At 45.5% G+C, this 17886-nt stretch overlaps 2 protein-coding genes across 3 annotated transcripts; one reads left to right on the top strand and one right to left on the bottom strand.

Moving 5' to 3' along the window:
* Positions 1-785: 785 nt before the first annotated feature.
* LOC123164547 (V-type proton ATPase subunit B 1) lies at positions 786-8683 on the bottom strand. Its single transcript, XM_044582067.1, has 15 exons — positions 8455-8683; positions 7993-8072; positions 7391-7446; positions 7179-7277; positions 6944-7003; positions 6518-6629; positions 6156-6361; positions 5939-6070; positions 5627-5764; positions 2335-2485; positions 1928-2010; positions 1761-1808; positions 1597-1650; positions 1428-1511; positions 786-1328 (listed from the first exon to the last, which is right to left on the bottom strand). Exons 1-15 carry the CDS (start codon positions 8679-8681, stop codon positions 1143-1145), a joined length of 1716 nt encoding a protein of 571 aa, XP_044438002.1. The 5' UTR covers positions 8682-8683; the 3' UTR covers positions 786-1142.
* Positions 8684-9057: 374 nt separating this feature from the next.
* Positions 9058-11575, top strand: LOC123166258 (uncharacterized). 2 transcript variants are annotated; one of them, XM_044584028.1, is made up of 3 exons: positions 9058-9538; positions 9825-9869; positions 10051-11575. In XM_044584028.1, exons 1-3 carry the CDS (start codon positions 9157-9159, stop codon positions 10089-10091), a joined length of 468 nt encoding a protein of 155 aa, XP_044439963.1. In that variant the 5' UTR covers positions 9058-9156; the 3' UTR covers positions 10092-11575. The 2 variants fall into 2 exon arrangements, with proteins under 2 accessions (XP_044439963.1, XP_044439964.1); XM_044584029.1 differs by having other exon boundaries at positions 9067-9538; positions 9825-11575.
* The last annotated feature ends 6311 nt before the right edge of the window (positions 11576-17886 follow it).

The following is a 17886-nucleotide window of genomic DNA, read 5'->3' as shown; positions in this document are numbered from 1 at the left end:
TTTAATTAAATATGTCCAAGATCAACGGCATCCAAATTCTTAATTTCGATTTGCTTATGGCTCAGCCTCTCAGGAGCCGCCCACTAGGCAGTCATAAGTGACTCTGCTCCCCCCATTTTCTTTCTACTTCAAAATTCCACATATAACACTCGGTCGAAAGAATCTATTGTGCAGCTACAAAACCAAGTACTCTACAAAGTTAACAGAAAGGCACTAATGAAATTTAAGCATATCCCAGTACCAAACCAAGTTTGAACAACCGTTCAAAAGCGATCATTCAAAGTCAATGAAACGAGCGACGTTAAAAAGATGAGGCAAACCAAAATGACTACACTTTGCTCTTTCTCTACGCTTAGTTCGGCGCAACTTGCAACCCCTGGTAAAATAGTCTCCACTGCAACTTTCTCATGCACACGGCAATCAAGTTACTGTGCGTTTCAAGTTTCAGAAAAGTAAAGAAATAGGAAGAGAAAATAATTAAAGTTTCAAAAAAGTAAAGCAAAGACAGCCCAGTGCATGTAGCTCCCGCTTGTGCAGGCTCCAACCACTTTGGGTCTATTGTACGCAGCCATTCCTTACATTTTAAGAGGCTGTTTTTCAGGACTTGAACCCATGAGTCCGTGACATGGTCACAAGGCAGCAGATTTACCACTGCGCCAACGCCAAGGCTCCTCTTACCCACACAAAAAAAAGGCAAGGCTCCTCTTCTCAGAAAAGTAAAGAAGTACCAAGAGAAAATAATTACAAGCTAGAGGTTACAGACAGAACCCGTGTAGTTGACGATGTACACCAGCACGTGCAGTCCAGCACAGTTTATTGCCCCATCTTTATTCATACACAAAAGTAGATACAACCAGCGTGTTCGAGCATCTTGGCCTAGAATGCTCTTGCTAACAGTTCCGGGAAGTGAAACCAAAAAACAGCTCATGTGCGTTGGTTCAACAATACAGGAGATGATATTACACAAGACAATAATATTACAGAAGACGCCGTGACCAAAGAAATCTACAGATAACATATGCTCGCTGCTTCAAAAAGAATGGGATCTGACTATATAATTACTACAGTAAAAAGGCCAGAAGTTTGAACTGCTCAATTTATTCAATCTGCACTTGAGAAAACATTGGATCTCCCAACAAAGATCAGTGGGCAGCGTCTCTGCTGTAGAACGCGTCCAAGGTCTTCGCAGGGATACGATGGAGAAGCTCGCGAGGGAAGATGCGGAGCAATGTCCATGCTAGGTCAAGTGACTGGAAGATGTTCCGAGTATCGTATGCTCCCTGTGCTACAAATTTCCTCTCAAATTTGTCAAGGAACTCTAGATAAAGCTGCACAAGCAAAACAACAATACATTAGATTCTTTGATTTCTAAAAAGACCATGAGCCCATGGGCTGGTTACTTAGTTGGCTAGTGAGCAGTTACGGACCAGATCTTCAGAAGAGAGAGCCTCCTCTCCCACGACTGCTTTCATGGCCTGGACATCCTTTCCAATAGCATAGTTGGCATAAAGCTGAACAGAAAGCAGGATGTGTGATTCCACTGTATGTTACAATTGGCTAGAAAGGGAACCAAATATAGAGCGTTCAAGTAAGTACCTGATTAGACACATCTGAATGGTCTCGACGGGTCATACCCTCACCAATAGCACTCTGCAAAGAATTATTGACAGTTCTTAGAACTAAATTTCGGTATGAAATCTTGATAGCATCTTAAAGTAATGGACCCAGTTTTGTAAAGCTCGATCGGTAAGCGGTCTCACCTTCATCAACCGAGAGAGTGATGGAAGGACATTGATGGGTGGGTATATCTGAAACAATACCATGATCATGTAAAACATTGAGAAAAATATTAAGAAGGAAAAGAAACTACTACAGGTTCTAAATGATAAAGAGCTGTATTCCAGAAGTAAAAGAACAGTGAAAGTACCTGTCTGTTATGGAGCTGTCTGTCAATGTATATCTGTCCTTCAGTAATGTACCCCGTGAGATCAGGAGTTGGATGTGTGATATCTGTTTGGAGGGAAAAGAACACTCCATGGTCATTGCATTCTTATGTAAAATGGTCAATAAAACGGAATGTGCAGTAATAATTGGCCTAAATGCAATCAGATTTGCAGTTGATGTTAGTCCGCCAAACAAGAGTGTTCAGATACTCTTGCTAGACTGGTGCACATGCTAGATTGTATCACACTCAGGACTAAGCAAAATGGTCAAACACTGACAGACAACATGCTGATTTTAATCTATTGCACGTCAAGTTTATAGCATGTTCATAACACAATTGCAGGTGCTATATAACTGTAAGGAATACAGAGCAAGCAATTCACTACTTACCATCATTAGGCATAGTTAGAATGGGTATTTGGGTAATGGAGCCTGTTCTTCCCTCAATACGCCCAGCACGCTCATAAATGGTTGCCAGATCAGTATACATATATCCAGGATAACCACGCCTACCTGGCACCTCTTCTCGGGCTGCTGATACCTACACATAAGAAGAAGTGGGTTACTGACTTGTTATGGCAGCAAGTGCAAAATTATTACAGTTGAGCATAAAAGTTACTACATATACTCCGAAATGCAATACTACCAAGGTGGAAATCTTACAGCTTACTGGATAGAGAAAACTACAAAACACTGTTAGAAGCTAATAAAAATGTCAAGGTTCTGTTTTCAACAACAACAACAAAGCCTTTAGTCCCAAACAAGTTGGGGTAGGCTAGAGGTGAAACCCATAAGATCTCGCAACCAACTCATGGCTCTGGCACATGGATAGCAAGCTTCCACGCACCCCTGTCCATAGCTAGCTCTTTGGTGATACTCCAATCCTTCAGGTCTCTCTTAACGGACTCCTCCCATGTCAAATTCGGTCTACCCCGCCCTCTCTTGACATTCTCCGCACGCTTTAGCCGTCCACTGTGCACTGGAGCTTCTGGAGGCCTGCGCTGAATATGCCCAAACCATCTCAGACGATGTTGGACAAGCTTCTCCTCAATTGGTGCTACCCCAACTCTATCTCGTATATCATCATTCCGGACTCGATCCTTCCTCGTGTGGCCACACATCCATCTCAACATACGCATCTCCGCCACACCTAACTGTTGAACATGTCGCCTTTTAGTCGGCCAACACTCCGCGCCATACAACATTGCAGGTCGAACCGCCGTCCTGTAGAACTTGCCTTTTAGCTTTTGTGGCACTCTCTTGTCACAGAGAATGCCTGAAGCTTGGCGCCACTTCATCCATCCGGCTTTGATTCGATGGTTCACATCTTCATCAATACCCCATCCTCCTGCAACATTGACCCCAAATACCGAAAGGTGTCCTTCCGAGGTACCACCTGGCCATCAAGGCCAACCTCCTCCTCCTCACACCTAGTAGTACTGAAACCGCACATCATGTACTCGGTTTTAGTTCTACTAAGCCTAAACCCTTTCGATTCCAAGGTTTGTCTCCATAACTCTAACTTCCTATTTACCCCCGTCCGACTATCGTCAACTAGCACCACATCATCTGCAAAGAGCATACACCATGGGATATCTCCTTGTATATCCCTTGTGACCTCATCCATCACCAATGCAAAAAGATAAGGGCTCAAAGCTAACCCCTGATGCAGTCCTATCTTAATCGGGAAGTCATCGGTGTCGACATCACTTGTTCGAACACTTGTCACAACATTATCGTACATGTCCTTAATGAGGGTAATGTACTTTGCTGGGACTTTGTGTTTCTCCAAGGCCCACCACATGACATTCCGCGGTATCTTATCATAGGCCTTCTCCAAGTCAATGAACACCATATGCAAGTCCTTCTTTTGCTCCCTATATCTCTCCATAAGTTGTCGTACCAAGAAAATGGCTTCCATGGTCGACCTCCCAGGCATGAAACCAAACTGATTTTTGGTCACGCATGTCATTCTTCTTAAGCGGTGCTCAATGACTCTCCCATAGCTTCATTGTATGGCTCATCAGCTTAATTCCATGGTAATTAGTACAACTCTGAACATCCCCCTTGTTCTTGAAGATTGGTACTAATATACTCCGTCTCCACTCTTCTGGCATCTTGTTTGCCCGAAAAATGAGGTTGAAAAGCTTGGTTAGCCATACTATCGCTATGTCCCCGAGACCTTTCCACACCTCAATGGGGATACAATCAGGGCCCATCGCCTTGCCTCCTTTCATCCTTTTTAAAGCCTCCTTCACCTCAAAACTCCTGGATTCGCCGCACAAAACGCATGCTGGTCTCATCAAAGGAGTCATCCAGTTCAATGGTAGAACTCTCATTCTCCCCATTGAACAGCTTGTCGAAGTACTCCCGCCATCTATGCTTAATCTCCTCGTCCTTCACCAAGAGTTGGCCTGCTCCGTCCTTGATGCATTTGACTTGGCCAATATCCCTCGTCTTCCTCTCTCGGATCTTGGCCATCTTATAGATGTCCCTTTCACCTTCCTTCGTGCCTAACCGTTGGTAGAGGTCCTCATATGCCCGACCCCTTGCTTCACCAACAGCTCGCTTTGCGGCCTTCTTCGCCATCTTGTACTTCTCTATGTTGTCTGCACTCCTATCCAGGTATAGGCGTCTGAAGCAATCTTTCTTCTCTTTAATCACCTTCTGGACATCATCATTCCACCACCAAGTATCCTTATCTTCGCTTCTCCTACCCCTGGACACTCCAAACTCCTCCGAGGCCACCTTACGAATGCAAGTCGCCATCTTCATCCACACATTGTCCGCATCCCCTCCTTCCTCCCAAGGGCCCTCCTTAATGACCCTCTCCTTGAACACCTGAGCTACCTCCCCCTTGAGCTTCTACCACTTCGTTCTAGCGACTTTGGCACGCTTATCCCGCTGGACACGAATCCGAAAGCGAAAGTCAGCAACCACCAGCTTATGCTGGGGTACAACACTCTCTCCAGGTATCACCTTACAGTCTAGGCATGCACGCCTATCTTCTCTTCTCGAGAGGATGAAATCAATCTGGCTAGAGTGTTGGCCACTACTAAAAGTCACCAGATGTGATTCTCTCTTTCTAAAGAGGGTGTTAGCTACAATCATGTTGTAGGCTAGAGCAAAGCTTAAGACATCTTCTCCTTCTTGATTCCTGATGCCATAGCCAAAGCCCCCATGCGCCCCTTCAAAACCTGTGTTAGATGTACCCACGTGGTCATTGAGGTCTCCTCCTATGAAGAGCTTCTCACCAATCGGTACACTCCTAACCATGTCTTCCAGGCCTTCCCAGAACTCCCTCTTCCAGGCTTCTCACCAATCGGTTCTGTTTTCAACACTAACACTATATGGCCGTTTGGCAGTGATGTGATGAACAAACAAAAACAAGATATTTCAACACCAGATCACAACCAAACTCTGCTACTTCAGTTTGTACTGCATTTTGTACAAGACAATTTCAAGTTTTAGTTCATTCAAGCAGTAATTTTTGCAAATAGATAGACGACATTTTAGTGTGCAATAAGGTTATACAATTTTATCAATCCTTTCCTTAAAAAATCATTAATTATTCAGGTCACTGGCAAAACATCAGGGCAAGTACTCCAAGGAAGAGCTAACTGATTTGAAAATACACTTCAATGGAATCATGCTCTAGTTGATGAAATATCAAGGGCAATACCTCACGAAGTGCATCTGCATATGAACTCATATCTGTCAAGATGACAAGAACGTGCTTCCCACATTCATATGCCAAATATTCTGCTGTTGTTAGCGCAATACGAGGGGTGATGATACGTTCGATCGTGGGGTCATTTGCCTAAAAGACAAACAAGAGCAGAATGTTAAATTATGTTTTGTTTGACATTGACTGAGTCAAATCTTGTTTAGGAGACAAGTAAACATTATCAAATATAAATTATAGCTATATATGCAGTAACAATTTTTGACTTGCGGTAGGAAAAAGTCTGGTTAACAGGTAGAATGTTAATACCAAGTTCAGGAAAAGGGTGACCCTCTCCATTGAACCATTCTCTTCAAAATCACGTTTGAAGAATTGGGCTGTCTCCATGTTCACTCCCATAGCAGCAAACACAATAGCAAAATTGTCATCTTCACCACCACCCTGGTACATCAAAGAAATCAGATCAATCAACAAGCAATGATTTGGCCACGGTTGAAAAAATGGTCTCTTTCAAAGAGAAGGCTACCTCTGCATGCTTTCCTTTCTCTAGCCTCTTGACAAGACCAGCCTGACGACAAATCTGAGCAGCGATTTCATTATGAGGAAGACCAGCAGCAGAAAAGAGAGGAATCTTTTGCCCTCGAGCAATGGAGTTCATGACATCAATTGTAGATATCCCTGTTTGAATCATCTCCTCTGGGTAGGTTCTCTCACTTGGGTTAATAGAACTCCCTGAAATGAGTAACAATACATAACTATCGGAAGTATAAAAATGATTACAGTTTAACACCATTCATAGTTCTAATTTTGTCCTATAAAGAACAATGAACATACAATAAACCATGAATCTCTTAAATAACAGTGTCCTTGAACTGAGAAAGCACTTACCGGAGATATCCAAGTAGGCCTCAGGCAATATCGGGGGGCCATTATCAATAGGTTTTCCAGAACCGTTAAAAATACGTCCAAGCATATCAAGCGAGACAGGAGTTTTCAGGACCTGTCACAGAAGGAGGATACCATAAGCAACAAAAAGTGGCAGCTTGTCATATTCATATACAAACAAGAAGGCAGACAATATTATTTTAAATTTCATTCTCATAGTTCAATGTGGGTTTGTCCGCATGATCCCATTCCAGTGGTATGCAGTTGTGATCCTCCTTACTCAAGGATAAGCATGACTTAGCATTTTCAAGAATGAATATCCTCATCATCAGTTCATCATACGAACAGTGGCCAACCAAAAGCTTCCTTTTAGAGAGCATTTAAACAGTAAAAAAAACAAGAAGAGAGTTGTGGATAATGGGCATGTACCTCGCCTGTGAACTGAACAGTTGTGTATTTGTTGTCTATTCCTGAAGTACCTTCAAAGACCTGTATAATCAAGCTGTTCAGATAAACATAGATAACGACAGTCTAAAGTTTAATCGAAAATGAAATTAAACCAAACATATTACTAAAGCAAATAAGAATATAAAATGGTATTACTTCAGACTAGACTGAACATTTTTTTCGTCACAACAATGCAGAAGAGAAAATATTAATTAACCTGCACAACAGCCTTTTCACCATCAACTTCCAGAACTTGACCACGCCGGGTGGTGCCATCTCCCAATCGGATGTTTACAATCTCCTGGTATTTTGGGCCCTATAGACCATAATGACAATAATGAAATAGTAAGAAAAAGGAACTACTAGAATAATCTGGTAAAAAGTGTGGGAATATGCTAACAGATGCACAAATTAGAAAAACATACACACCTTTACTTTGTCCAAGATAACCAGAGGTCCTGCCACACCAGAAACTGTCCTGTACTCTGCATAAGTAAATGTTTAGTAAGCACCGTCTTTGTTCGGTTGTATGAAAAGAATGTAGCAGCAGTACTAGTGTGTGCACTTTGACCCTATGCCGTTGACAACAATGAATTGTACTTAGTGGAATGCACTTTTTGCTATGAATGAAGCTTCCAAAAAGGTTAACATTAGAACGTTAAGCTAAAAGAATTCGCATAGTGCAAGACCTGAAGGAACATACTGTCGCACAGTTAAAAAATAAACTGCAAAGCTACAAAAAGCAAACTCCATCTACAATTTGATTAGATCCCTCTCTATTGGGACACTACGGATTTCCAGCAAAAGCTCTGTTATATCAAATGGTCCCTTATCTTGTAGCCTAAGCTCATTACATATATCGAAGTCAGCATCTCAAACTTCCTATCCAAAGCTGGCGCGACAATGCAAGTGCTGACGGGCTGCAATGGCAGTTACCCGGAGACAACAGGCAATGGCGCAACACAACCACTGATGGGCACACAAAGCTAAAGTATAAGGAGACACTAAACGAGACGTGTTCAATTACTCACCTATGCCGATCTCCAGGGTTCCCTCCTCCATGTCGGCGCCCTCCTTCACCAGACCCATGCTGAACCCAACGAAGAGCAACCTGCGGAGAGCATCACGAAGCGCGCCATCAGAATCAAACCGATCCGCGTTTCTCCAGACAACGCAGATCACCCCGATCCCAGCGACAAAACAAATACAGGAAGCTGTCTGCCAATCGCTCCCGCAGCTCCAAATTCAGGCGCGACAACCGAGACTCGGGGCCTCCGCCAGGCCCCTAGACCCAGATCTAGGCATTGGGGGCAGATCTCGATCTCGATCTCGGATTCGACACCCGTAACAGCGTGGCGGGACGAACCTAGCTAGTCTCCCCGCGCGCGGTGGGGGGCGATTGGCCGCCCGCGGCGCGAGGCGAGGCGAGGCGAGCGAGCTTCGGCACGGGACAGGGGGGGGGGGGGGGGTCGAGAGCAGGGGAGGGGGCGTACCTGGGGTCGGGATCGGTGGGAGACGGCGAGAAGAGGGAGGTGGAGGTGGTGCTGGTGGATCGTGTGGGCGACGACGCAGCTGGGAGAAGAAGAGGAGGAGAGAGGAGGAGCAGACGGGAAATTAATGCAGGGAAACCCAATCGTTGAGGCAGGGGATACCGCTTTTGCGTGTCAGCCCCTGCAGGAATACCGAATTTCCAAATACGCCCCGTGACAGGATCAGACATGAATCAGCCCAGCCCGCGTCTAAAATTTTACACTTCAAGAAAGAATACTGTATTCCTGTGTGGCCGTTTTTTCACTGTGGATTCTAATCTGGACTCAAGAATAGGAGGATGAGAAAATTACATTTTCTTTTGCGGGGATTTTCTTTTGAGTTTGCAACAATGCGGTGGTCGAACGATGGGAATTAAACTTGTGCATCTATATCTATATCTATATCTATACTACTATTAAAATGGCAAACATAACTCCCTCTAAAGCCATACAACGAAGTGTACACAGGAGTACCGGAGACGTTAGATCAATCAAACTAAATTACATCCAACAATCCATATTACATCCAAAGTCTGCCACACAAACTAACGCTTCAGATTAAATGTTCTGGCAGCCAGACTACCTCGCGCACGTCCTGCCCCTCCGCACATCACGCCGCTAAACGCATCTGAACCCAACAAATTATCCACTGCCCCGACTACGCCGATGCCTTCCTTCCCCACCGCTGTGACGCCTCCCAGCCTCTGCCGCCGCCCCACGCGACGGACGCCATCTCTCCCCTATTTCCCTCTTCACCTCCACGGCCACGCCGCGTCGCCGGCCGAGCCCCGCTGCGGTCGCTATGTTCCGCCGCGCCGCCCCTTAGCCCCACACCTAAGCCGCAGCCGAGATGCATCTGAGCGAGAACGAGGGGATCGAGGGCGTGCGGTTCACGGTGACTGGCGGGCAGGGCTTCGTCAGCGCTGCGCTATGCCTGGAGCTGATCCGCCGCGGCGCCCTGCAGGTCTGCTCCCTCGACGACTCGACCTGCGTGAGTGCTCCTCTTGGTCCCAGCAGCTCCTCGACGTCGGCGTCCGCTTCTTCCAAGGTTCTCTCCCGCACTCTCTTTAGCTTAAATTACTGTGGTTCTTTTCTTCTGTCGCGCGTGAGACTTAAATGCAGCGTCTCAGCGAAGAAGGTAATTTGTTTTTCTGTCCAATGCGTTGAAGCTACAATGTACGTGCTTAGAAAATTGTTTAGGGCGGTGTGAGACTTATAATGCCTGCCAACTTAGTGAATTGATAAACCTGGAAGTTTGTGTTTTTCACTTCACTTGAATTTGCACAATTCAGTTATGTGTTCATTGAATGGATTTGACATGACATTTCCTGCAGGCAATGAGGGAAGTAGATGGGCATGGCTGATCTGTTCGTCATGCAGTTATGTGCTATCTTATTCCTTGATGCTGAGTGTGATTCCATGCATGTGCAAGCTATATGTACTCTTAAGCTATTAGTGTTCTCTAACTTATTTCCTACTGTTCCTGTATGGTACCATGTCAGATTTAGAACCCAGCAAAGAAATATGGCAGAAATTTGCATATTAATTTTTCTTGTGCAGGTTTGAGATATAAATGTCATACAGATGCTTCTTTGCCATGAGTGTGTAAACTTGATGAGGCAACATGGTCTTCAAGCACAAGAAATACCCATGGACGTGAGTGCGGGCTGCCGCTCCGCCCTCCACTCCTCTGCTTGACCACCGCCGCCGCCATGTCGAGGCCCTCGCCACCAAGCGGCATGCTTTCCCGTGAGCTAGCTTCTTCAACACCTGTTTCTCTGAATTTCTACAAGCTAAATTAGTACTCCCATGGACGTTGGCCTGTATTGGATTCTTGTACGGTATGATTTGCCCAATCAGCACACCCATGGACAGGGCAAGAAAAATAATTAGAAAGCATGAAAGATGCCAATCAATACTTTCTGTTGGATATATCAATTGTTTTAGCTCTTCCTACACCCAACTGGCACATTCTAAATTCTGAAGGTTTCAGCTGGAATTCCCGTTCCGTTCATACATTCCAATTTGGCGTTTTAGTTCAAAATTAGAAGTTGGAGTCTGTGTATAGTTATTCTCATGTCCATCATATGAACTATGCTTGTGTACTCATGTTGAATTGATGTATGATACTGAGTCTTTGCATTTTCAATCGCCTTTCACTTTCTTCATGATTTGGTGGATGTGCATTTTCACATAATTTTTAACAAACCAATTCATATTTTCGTCGAGCTTAAATCATTTTGTTCTTTTATAATGGTTGGAGATGTGGTTTAGGAGGATCAGCAGCTAATGGCAAACGTGCTAGCAAGCCCCGAGTGCGGTGGCCCGTGCAACATGAAGAAGACCATCCGGACAAAGGGCAGGTACACAAATAGCTAAGAACACAAGGAGACGTGCAGGTTTGCGTTTCTGAGTTATCTCTTTTAGCACTAGCGATTAAATGGTCTGTAGCTGGTCAGGCGTGCTTGCCTAAAATGTACTTTAGTAGTTGCTAGAGCAATGCTAGCTTCTATGTTGTTCTTGCAGCCTCAACTAGCTAATTTTATTTAAAGCAAATGTTGTTCTATCCTTCCAATTACTGTTATTCAGATCTTCTTTTCTTTTTTCTGTTGTCATTCACAGTACAAATGTTATGAGAATTTCAGGAATTTTGTCATATCTTTCTCCCAGGTACCTTAATTTTGTAAGCAAGATCTCAAGAAAGTATATAGGGAGGAGATTGACAAGGTGCATGCAAGATCTCAAGTTCATTGCTGTCTTTTTCTGTATGAACATTTTCTTATTTGGAGTTGCAGCCGATTTATGGTGTACCAACCGACTTGGCTTAGGATGTATTGTAGTTGGTTTGGTTGCATCAACCAACAAGTCTTATTATGTATTGCAGTTGGTTTGGTACCATCAGCCGACTGGCCGGTTGGAAAACAAGCGGGGAAAACATGTACTGTGAGCTCCCCTCGCATTCAGAGTTTGGAGCTTGATGAATAATGATGTGTGAGCTTGTTGATGATCTGCTATTTTTCACAAAATTGGGACATGTCGGATGGTCGATGTGAGGTTCTCAAGTAAAAAAATTCCTCATTTGTCCGTTGTGATAGTCTGATGGAATTTTGTTGATAAGAACCTACAATTTCTTGGGTAAGTTTGGGTTAGGAGTTCCGTGTCTATGCGCCAAGAGAGTATGTTGATAAGAACCTACAGTTTCTTGGGTAAGTTTGGGTTAGGAGTTCCGTATATATGCGCCAAGAAAGTATACAGGAAATCATGATATGCTTTTTTTGCAGTGCCAACACTGAAAATGTAAAGTGTGTTATGCATGACTTTTATATGTGTTTTAGGAATTGGAGGATAGTTCTATAAACAAAATTCCTTATTCTGCACTTCTCTGCTTTGCTTGGCAGGAATTCTTGTTGTAAAGAGCGAAGGCATGGTTTGGTTTGCATGACATTATATCTTCAATTGGCTGGAGATATATAAATGTTGTACTTGATTTTCTCACCTGGCATCTTATCACTTCTGTGAAAGACACTTGATTTTCTCATAGTAATAGTTCTTTATTATTCTTGATACATAAATGGATCTTTATTGAATGGTTCTTGTATGTGTGTATGGAGAATGGTGATTAACCTTTTAAATAATCCATTTTCCAACAAGGTGATTCTAATTTCTGATTAGATTATACTATAACAATATGATTAACAAAAATTCAAACGGTTGTATATTTGACACATACTGCAATGGGCCGAAGCCCACCTGTATATTTTGTTTGAATACTGAAATTCATTTACAGGGGATTATAATCATTTAGGCGCTATGCATTGAGAAAGTGTGCATTTAGATAAGAGATTATATAATTAACGCAAAGATGTGCGATGTTTTTTTCAACAAGAATGTTGATCATGAAGAATGATAATCAAATTATTTGTATGAGTTAAGAAATGCACTTTGTATGAATTTTCAAAAATTTCACGAAATCTATCTACGTGCGTTGCACGTGCACGCTTACTAGTATACATAGATTCACATATATTGAGACACTTTTTTTTTGTATATTGAAACACTTGGTTCATCCGCTCACCACTTTTTCAATAGGTCATTGTCGCCTACTCCTAAATGACATACTACCAATGTACTACCAAAAATGCTCTCTGCATAATGTCATGTTTTCTGAGACAGAGAGGGGCCGGTAAACAATGTCCAAAATTATTTGGATCCACTTCTGGCAATAAAATAAAATTATTAATCTGTTGGTGGACCACGGGATGGGATGATATCATGTCGTCACGGGACCATTTGCTCCCTGCCTTTATTTGGTCTCCAAAGGCCATTACTTCAGATAAGGGTGATACGATCAAGTCTGATATGGTTTGGTTACAGGTTCTTTTTGTAAATGTACCTTAATTCAATTAGACCAAAGAAGAACATAGCTAGCATGTGGCCCTACATGCTTCCCCTCGGGCCAAGGAACAAATTTAGAATCCGTCTTCCCTTGTTTAACCTTGAGCAAACTGTAGAATCCCCTGGTCATGAGGTCTGCTGATATAAAAGCATGTAGTATATTTTTGCGGAAAACTGTTAAATTCCTAGCATGTAGTATATTTTTGCGGAAAACTGTTAAAAATTCCTATAGAAACCGAGAGTTTGTCAAAACTTAGTTTGTGAGGCGTACCTTCGAAGAATATTTCTCAAAAAGTAGTAAATTCTATCAAATGATTTATTATCACGAATACGCAAAGTTTACGTATCTTTTCATTGATAGAAGTAAATAGAACGAGGAGACTCGGTCCTGATCTTTTCATTGATAGTAGTAAATTCTGTCAAATGAATCGACTGTTCTCCGAAAACTTAGGAGCCTCTCGTTAGGCAACTAGGGTTTCGAGGGGAAACGGCGGCGCGCGTCCGATCTCGTCGGCGAGGCGCAATCGGGGCGGCGTCGGGATGAGCTCATCCGGCGCAGGCGCAGGAAAGGAAGGTTCGCTCTCGCCACGATCGGCGAGGGCAAGGCTGGAGGAGGCGATGGGCAAACTCTATCTGACGGAGGAAGAAGCCACGCCATTAGTGATTGACGACGTCGAGGAGGGGGCGCCGACGAAGTGGTCGCTGGCGGGCAAGGTACTGCACCGGCATACACTCCATATCCAGACGATCTCTAATGCCCTTCGGCCTGCCTGGGGTAACCCTAAGGGTTCGAGTTTCAACTCGGTGGGAGAAAACACGTTTGTGGCGGAATTTGCTAACAAGCGCGATCGTGACCGCGTTTGGGATGGCAGCCCGTGGCACATCAGTAAACATGCAGTCATCCTCTCGGAATTTTCCGAGTGTATGCAACCTTCTGAACTTCAGTTCAACAACTTGCAGTTGTGGGCGCGGGTGCTCAACCTGCCGTTCAATCTACGCAATGAAACACGGGGTCAGGCAGTGGCTAGACAGATAGATCCGAATGCACAACATGTCCAGTTTGATCCTGTGGGAGGGTTTTTGAGGACAAGAGTCACCATTGATGTCAGAAAACCTCTACGGAGGTGGATTCTTATTGATTCAGCGGCTCGGAACAGGCGCGATTGGTATGACATTCAATATGAACATGTTCCAAACTTCTGTTTTTCGTGTGGTCGTCTGGGCCACTCGGATTTGGTTTGCCCGACGCCGGGGACGAGGGATGAACATGGCGATCTACCCTTTTCCACCAGTCTCCGCGCTTCGGATGAGAAGAAGAAGGCCTCTTCTGGTGAGAGCTTCGGAACAAATCAGAACAATGCTAAATCAGGAAGAAAGGAAAATCCAGAGTCTAGCTCTACTAAAGATGCCATGCCTGAGGTCACCTCCCCATTGAAAAAGAATTCCACTGGAAGAAACAAAAGGAAGGTTGGATCTCCAAAGAAGGTGTATAGACCGCTGGCATTACCTGCGTCTACCGCACCAGAGCCTGCGGCTGTTACCAATAATGCCATCATACCGGCCGGGTCAGTACAGCCAATCGGGGATGATGCCTCGGACGGTACAGAGGAGGAACGTGCACCGAAGAAGAAAAGAGATACACCTACGACATCTGATAATTCGGCAGGAGCTGCAAGCCAGCCCTGCCGGGAACTATGAGTTGCATCAGCTGGAACTGCCGGGGGCTTGGGAACCTTGAGGCAGTTCGAGAGCTTCGCAAGGTGGTGAAGCAAGAAGGGCCCGTGCTGGTTTTTGTCATGGAGACGAAGATCAGAGCAAGGAGAGTGGAGGATCTGCGGTTCACTTTAGGGTTTACCGGCAGTTTTGCAGTTGATAGTGATGGCCTCAGTGGGGGCATCGGTCTGTTCTGGTCCAACGATGTGCATGTAGAGCTCAAAAACTATAGCGCCAGTCATATTGATGTGATGGTGCGGGAAACATCAGCGGACTTGACAGGATGGCGGTTCACAGGGTTTTACGGAGCTCCAAGAGCAGCGGAACGACACCATAGCTGGCGCTTCCTTCATACCCTACATGGCATTCCCCATGATTCCTGGCTTTGTGTTGGGGACTTCAATGAAACCCTGTATCCTGATGAACACTTTAGTCGCTCCCCTCGGGCGGAGTGGCAGATGAGGGCGTTCCGTGAAGTTAGAGACGAATGCGAGTTCCAAGACCTAGGTTGGTCCGGTGTTGCGTACACATGGGACAACCGTCAGGGAGGGGAAGCAAACGTCAAAGCCAGGGTGGACAGGGCCTTTGCGAACGAGCAATTCAGGCAAAGGTTCGAACACACGCGAGTGCGACATGTGTGTGCGGTGGAGTCGGATCACTGTTTCATTATTACCGAGTTCAGACATCACACAAACACGCATGGTTCGACGGGGGCCAAACATTTCCGGTATGAAAATGTTTGGCAGTCCCATCAGGACTATGATCAGCTCATTGCAGACACGTGGAAGAAACAGGTCAGATCCCCGGGTCTGCAGGGCATCGCCGATTCTCTGGTTGCCCTCCAGCGGCAGCTAGAGCCGTGGGGAGCGCGCGAGTTCGGCAGCTCGTCGAGGTCGGTGCGCAAACTACAGTCACGTCTAGACAAACTGTGACAACGCTCTGTCGGACGAGGGCCCTCGGATGAAGAGAAGGCATCATAAAACAACTCCGAGAAGCTCTTCATTTGGAGGAAATTTGGATGCGGCAACGCTCTCGAGTGCCATGGCTACGAGAAGGCGACCTCAATACGGGTTATTTTCAAGCACAAGCCCGGCAACGGAAGCGAACAAACAGAATTGCGAATCTCAGAAGGGCAGATGGTTCGGTTTGTGCAAGTGAAGAGGAGGTTAAAGATGAAATTAATGCATTCTATCAAGCTTTGTATTTGTCACAGGGTGCAAAGATATGGATGCGTTATTATCGCATGTTCCGTCCCGGGTCACACCGAAGATGAATGAGTCCCTGTGTAAACTTTTCGAACCATCTGAGGTCCAAAGAGCTTTATTTCAAATGGCGCCTTCCAAAGCGCCAGGGGTGGACGGGTTTACGGCAGGCTTTTTCCAGCGCCACTGGAAGTTATTGCAACATGAAGTTACGGAGGCGGTGCTGGCTTTTCTCAATGGAGGTGAACTACCAACGGGGTTCAACGACACTTCCATCACCTTGATCCCTAAGGTACGACACCCCCAAAGCATTTCACAATATCGTCCGATTGCTCTCTGTCCAGTACTTTATAAGGTGGCCGTCAAAGTGATAGCCAACCGACTGAGGAGCTGTATGGATGACATTGTTAGTGTTGGCAATATGCCCTAGAGGCAATAATAAATTGGTTATTATTATATTTCCTTGTTCATGATAAACGTTTATTATCCATGCTAGAATTGTATTGATAGGAAACTCAGATACATGTGTGGATACATAGACAACACCATGTCCCTAGTAAGCCTCTAGGAGACTAGCTCGTTGATCAATAGATGGTTACGGTTTCCTGACCATGGACATTGGATGTCGTTGATAACGGGATCACATCATTAGGAGAATGATGTGATGGACGAGACCCAATCCTAAGCCTAGCACAAGATCGTGTAGTTCGCTTGCTCAGAGCTTTTCTAATGTCAAGTATCATTTCCTTAGACCATGAGATTGTGCAACTCCCGGATACCGTAGGAATGCTTTGGGTGTACCAAACGTCACAACGTAACTGGGTGGCTATAAAGGTACACTACAGGTATCTCCGAAAGTGTCTGTTGGGTTGGCACGAATCGAGACTGGGATTTGTCACTCCGTGTAAACGGAGAGGTATCTCTGGGCCCACTCGGTAGGACATCATCATAATGTGCACAATGTGACCAAGGAGTTGATCACGGGATGATGTGAGTTACGGAACGAGTAAAGAGACTTGTCGGTAATGAGATTGAACAAGGTATAGGGATACCGACGATCGAATCTCGGGCAAGTAACATACCGATAGACAAAGGGAATTGTATACGGGATTGATTGAATCCTCGACATCGTGGTTCATCCGATGAGATCATCGAGGAGCATGTGGGAGCCAACATGGGTATCCAGATCCCGCTGTTGGTTATTGACCGGAGAGTCGTCTCGGTCATGTCTGCGTGTCTCCCGAACCCGTAGGGTCTACACACTTAAGGTTCAGTGACGCTAGGGTTATAGAGATATTAGTATGCGGTAACCCGAAAGTTGTTCGGAGTCCCGGATGAGATCCCGGACGTCACGAGGAGTTCCGGAATGGTCCGGAGGTAAAGATTTATATATGGGAAGTCTTATTTTGGTCGCCGGAAAAGTTTCGCACTTTATCGGTATTGTACCGGGAGTGCCGAAAGGGGTCCGGGGGTCCACCAGCCCCGGGGGGCCACATGGGCTGTAGGGGTGCGCCTTGGCCTATATGGGCCAAGGGCACCAGCCCCAAGAGGCCCATGCACCAAGAGATAAGGAAAAGGGAGAGTCCTAAAAGGGGAAGGCACCTCCGAGGTGCCTTGGGGGGGAAGGACTCCTCCCTGGCCGCACCCTTCCTTGGAGGAAGGGCCAAGGCTGCGCCCCCCCTCTCCCTTGGCCCTATATATAGTGGGGGGGAGGGAGGGCAGCAACATACAAGCCCTGGCGCCTCCCTCTCCCTCCCGTGACACCTCTTCCTCCCCGCTTGCGCTTGGCGAAGCCCTGCCGGGATCCCGCTACTTCCACCACCACGCCGTCGTGCTGCTGGATCTCCATCAACCTCTCCTCCCCCCTTGCTGGATCAAGAAGGAGGAGACGTCGCTGCTCCGTACGTGTGTTGAACGCGGAGGTGCCGTCCGTTCGGCGCAAGGATCATCGGTGATTTGGATCACGACGAGTACGACTCCATCAACCCCGTTCTCTTGAACGCTTCCGCTCGCGATCTACAAGGGTATGTAGATGCACTCCTTCCCTCTCGTTGCTAGTAAACTCCATAGATTGATCTTGGTGATG

Source organism: Triticum aestivum, chromosome 7D (genome assembly GCF_018294505.1).
Source record: "Triticum aestivum cultivar Chinese Spring chromosome 7D, IWGSC CS RefSeq v2.1, whole genome shotgun sequence".
NCBI lineage: Eukaryota > Viridiplantae > Streptophyta > Magnoliopsida > Poales > Poaceae > Triticum > Triticum aestivum.
The sequence above is the reverse complement of the archived record's forward strand: the minus strand, read 5'-3'. Positions and strand labels throughout refer to the sequence as shown.